A 2755-nucleotide genomic window follows, 5' to 3' on the forward strand; every position below is an offset into this window, starting at 1 on the left:
CCTCTGGACCTGTATACAGCGGTCCAGTATACGGAGGTTATTCCAACGGAGGAATGGGAGCTGGCTCAAGCGCAATGCTCGGAGGTGTCGCTGGAATGTTTGGCGGTATTCTTGTGGGTCAAGCGCTGTCTAATGGCGAATACCACGGATACCATGGAGGCGATACAGGATTCGGAGGAGGCGAAGAGTTCGGAGGAGACTTCTAGCCAAACTTTAGATAATAAAAATAAATTAATTGAGGAATTATCCTAATGTGACGAGGTTTGCTCTCCGGATCATTTGCTCGAAGCGGAAGAGCACGTTACCCGTTTCAACAAAGAGATATCTGGCTTGAGCCTCGTCCATGCAATCTCCATGTCCACCGTACGAGAACTGTACGTGGTCGTCGAACATGTCGAAGCGCATGTAAGTATACGCGTCACGTAGATAAATTACGCAATTTCTATTAGAATTCGCGATATCTTCGGGAGGCGGGACGACAAGCGTTAGAATCGACAGCGACTTATGGCCATTTTCATCTTCATCTGCCACCTTTGATGATATGGCGGATACGACGCGAGCGACTCGCATCCGGGGAATTACGCATGAGAATAGTAGTATACGCGTCCACACGTTGTAGTACTCGGACATCAATTGCCGAGCGATAACACTTCCTATACATCTCTGGGTTGTTGAATACTCTCCAGCCTTCGATCGCCAGCTCTTGTGCCAGCATCTCGCTGTCAGAACATGGAATATGCTTCATGAAATGGAACTCCAATGTCCGTCTCTCACTTAAGTATCGCTGCACAGTCCAGCCGAATAACTGCACCGGTTCTTCGCTTAACTGTTTTTGTCATGAACATGGCGTGGTGACCTTTGATGGTCTAAGATTTTTCACGAATGAGGTTGTAGCAGGTCAGCAGACATTGGCTCGTAGTAAAATGGCTCCGTGTCTTCTGCGAAATAGGACTAAAACCCCGGACGGTTCAGCGCCTGCACAGTCTTCGCTGGTTGTTCCGTGTCTACTTTTGTGTCCATCACTTCGGGGGTGTCCACCCGTAGCGTCGTCTCGAAGATGGCCATCTGCTCCAGTCTCTGCGCTAACGCCTCATTCTCGCGATGTATGGCGTTCTCCGTCTCCAATGCGTCGATATACTGAGCCATTAGTTCGTTCGAAGGCGGGTGCTGCTCGCTTTGGTTCGAATTATCCGCCGCTCGTCGCATTCTCCATGCAACCATGCCGGTCTCCAGCTTCGTGTGGAGGTTTTGGTATTGTTTCCGCATTGACTCCATAAGCGCGTTGTGTCGAGATCTGCCTCGTGCCATATTTTCACGATGGCGACGTTTCTTGGCCTCGGTCCTGCTCTCTGGCGAAACGTCCGTAGCCTGTTGTACATGTACGATTGCATCCACGTCCACAGAGCTTATGATTAGGTCGGTGGGGGACAGCGGAGATCTCGCCATGGTTCACAGTGGATAAATGTCAAGTGAATGTCGACTGGTCGAGCTCGGCTGGCGATCGATGGTGAGGGAAGGGAAGGGATGAGTTCACGTCAAGCTTCTGGCCTCAGGTTTACGGTAAAGGGTTGATTGCCTAAAAGTACTCTGACTACGTTATTAATTTGACCTAAATCTGAAAGCCATGTGAATAAAAAAGGGGGAAAAGTCAAAATGTAATTTGGTCGGAGTTCATACTGTATTACAGTAATACTGTAGAGAGCTTCGCAACTGTCAGAGTTCATAGTTAGACTAATGGGTTATAAAAGGTTTCAGATTCGAACTGGGGAGCTTGATCATTTCGCAAATTATAATCCTAAGGCCGGTTCCTAACGGGATCACGTGAAACCATGATCTATTTAGGGTAAGGTATAACAACGAATCGCCGATTCTTCATTCCTAACAAGAGCATGATCTGACGAGTCGCAAAGTCTGCCTCCAGTACTTTCATTGTGTAACGGGCCAGGTATTTACTCCGCTACTTGCTTACGCTACGAGCTGAAGCAGGTAGCGCGTGAGCGTATGACGCCGCGACCACGTAGTCCTCGCGTAGGGCGAGAGCGAATGCCTCTTCGAGCGTGGAGGGGTCCGATCTTGTAAGGCAGTAGCGCGTCATGCCTTCGCGCATACCGAACACGAATACATGAACCTGAGAGGCCATATCGATCGGCTTAGACACGATGCACGACGCGAGGTGTCGTGTCTTCTGGACGTAGGCGCGCATAGTCATCGTGCCTTGCCGAAGGGCGAAGAAGTCTGCCCGAATTCGGGATTCATCTTGCGGCGGCTCGAACGCGAGCCAAAGGTCACTCTGGAGGGTATCCAGAGTGGGGAAGACGTTGGGATCGACAGCCAACTTGGCGAGAGCCCATTCCTTGGCTTTCCCAGACAACCGCGAGAGGAGGAAATGGACCTTCGCGGAAGGCGCCTCGATCAACCTCGAGGCGATGGCGATGTCGATCTCTCGAAACCAGCGATTCAGCGGAAGTTGATCTTCTCCGGCACCGGAGTAGGTGGACGTCTCTAGCTTCACGACGTCATTCGTGGAGATACGCGAGGGAGTTGACACTCGCCGATTCGCATCGGCGAGCTCGCGTTCCATGAATTTTAGTACCGCAACGCGCTGCTCGTCGGGCGTCGCTGAGCGCAGCAGCGACGTGACGACGGCTTCTCCGGACACCGCCGCGAGGCGGTGGAGAGCTTCCCACTCGATCCGAGTGAGATGGAGAAAGACAGCGTGGTCGAGGTCTTGGCTCATGTCGAACTTGGTCGTGAA

General features: G+C 51.5%; 1 protein-coding gene across 1 annotated transcript; it reads right to left on the minus strand.

The window, feature by feature from the left end:
* Positions 1 to 243: 243 nt before the first annotated feature.
* Positions 244 to 1446, minus strand: PITG_21973 (uncharacterized protein; the record flags this gene model as incomplete). Its single annotated transcript, XM_002996823.1, has 5 exons — positions 244 to 518; positions 565 to 816; positions 881 to 912; positions 953 to 1347; positions 1402 to 1446. 5 exons carry the CDS (start codon positions 1444 to 1446, stop codon positions 244 to 246), a joined length of 999 nt encoding a protein of 332 aa, XP_002996869.1.
* Positions 1447 to 2755: the final 1309 nt, after the last annotated feature.

The sequence above is a fragment of the Phytophthora infestans genome, genomic scaffold (genome assembly GCF_000142945.1).
Source record: "Phytophthora infestans T30-4 supercont1.852 genomic scaffold, whole genome shotgun sequence".
Classification (NCBI taxonomy): domain Eukaryota; phylum Oomycota; class Peronosporomycetes; order Peronosporales; family Peronosporaceae; genus Phytophthora; species Phytophthora infestans.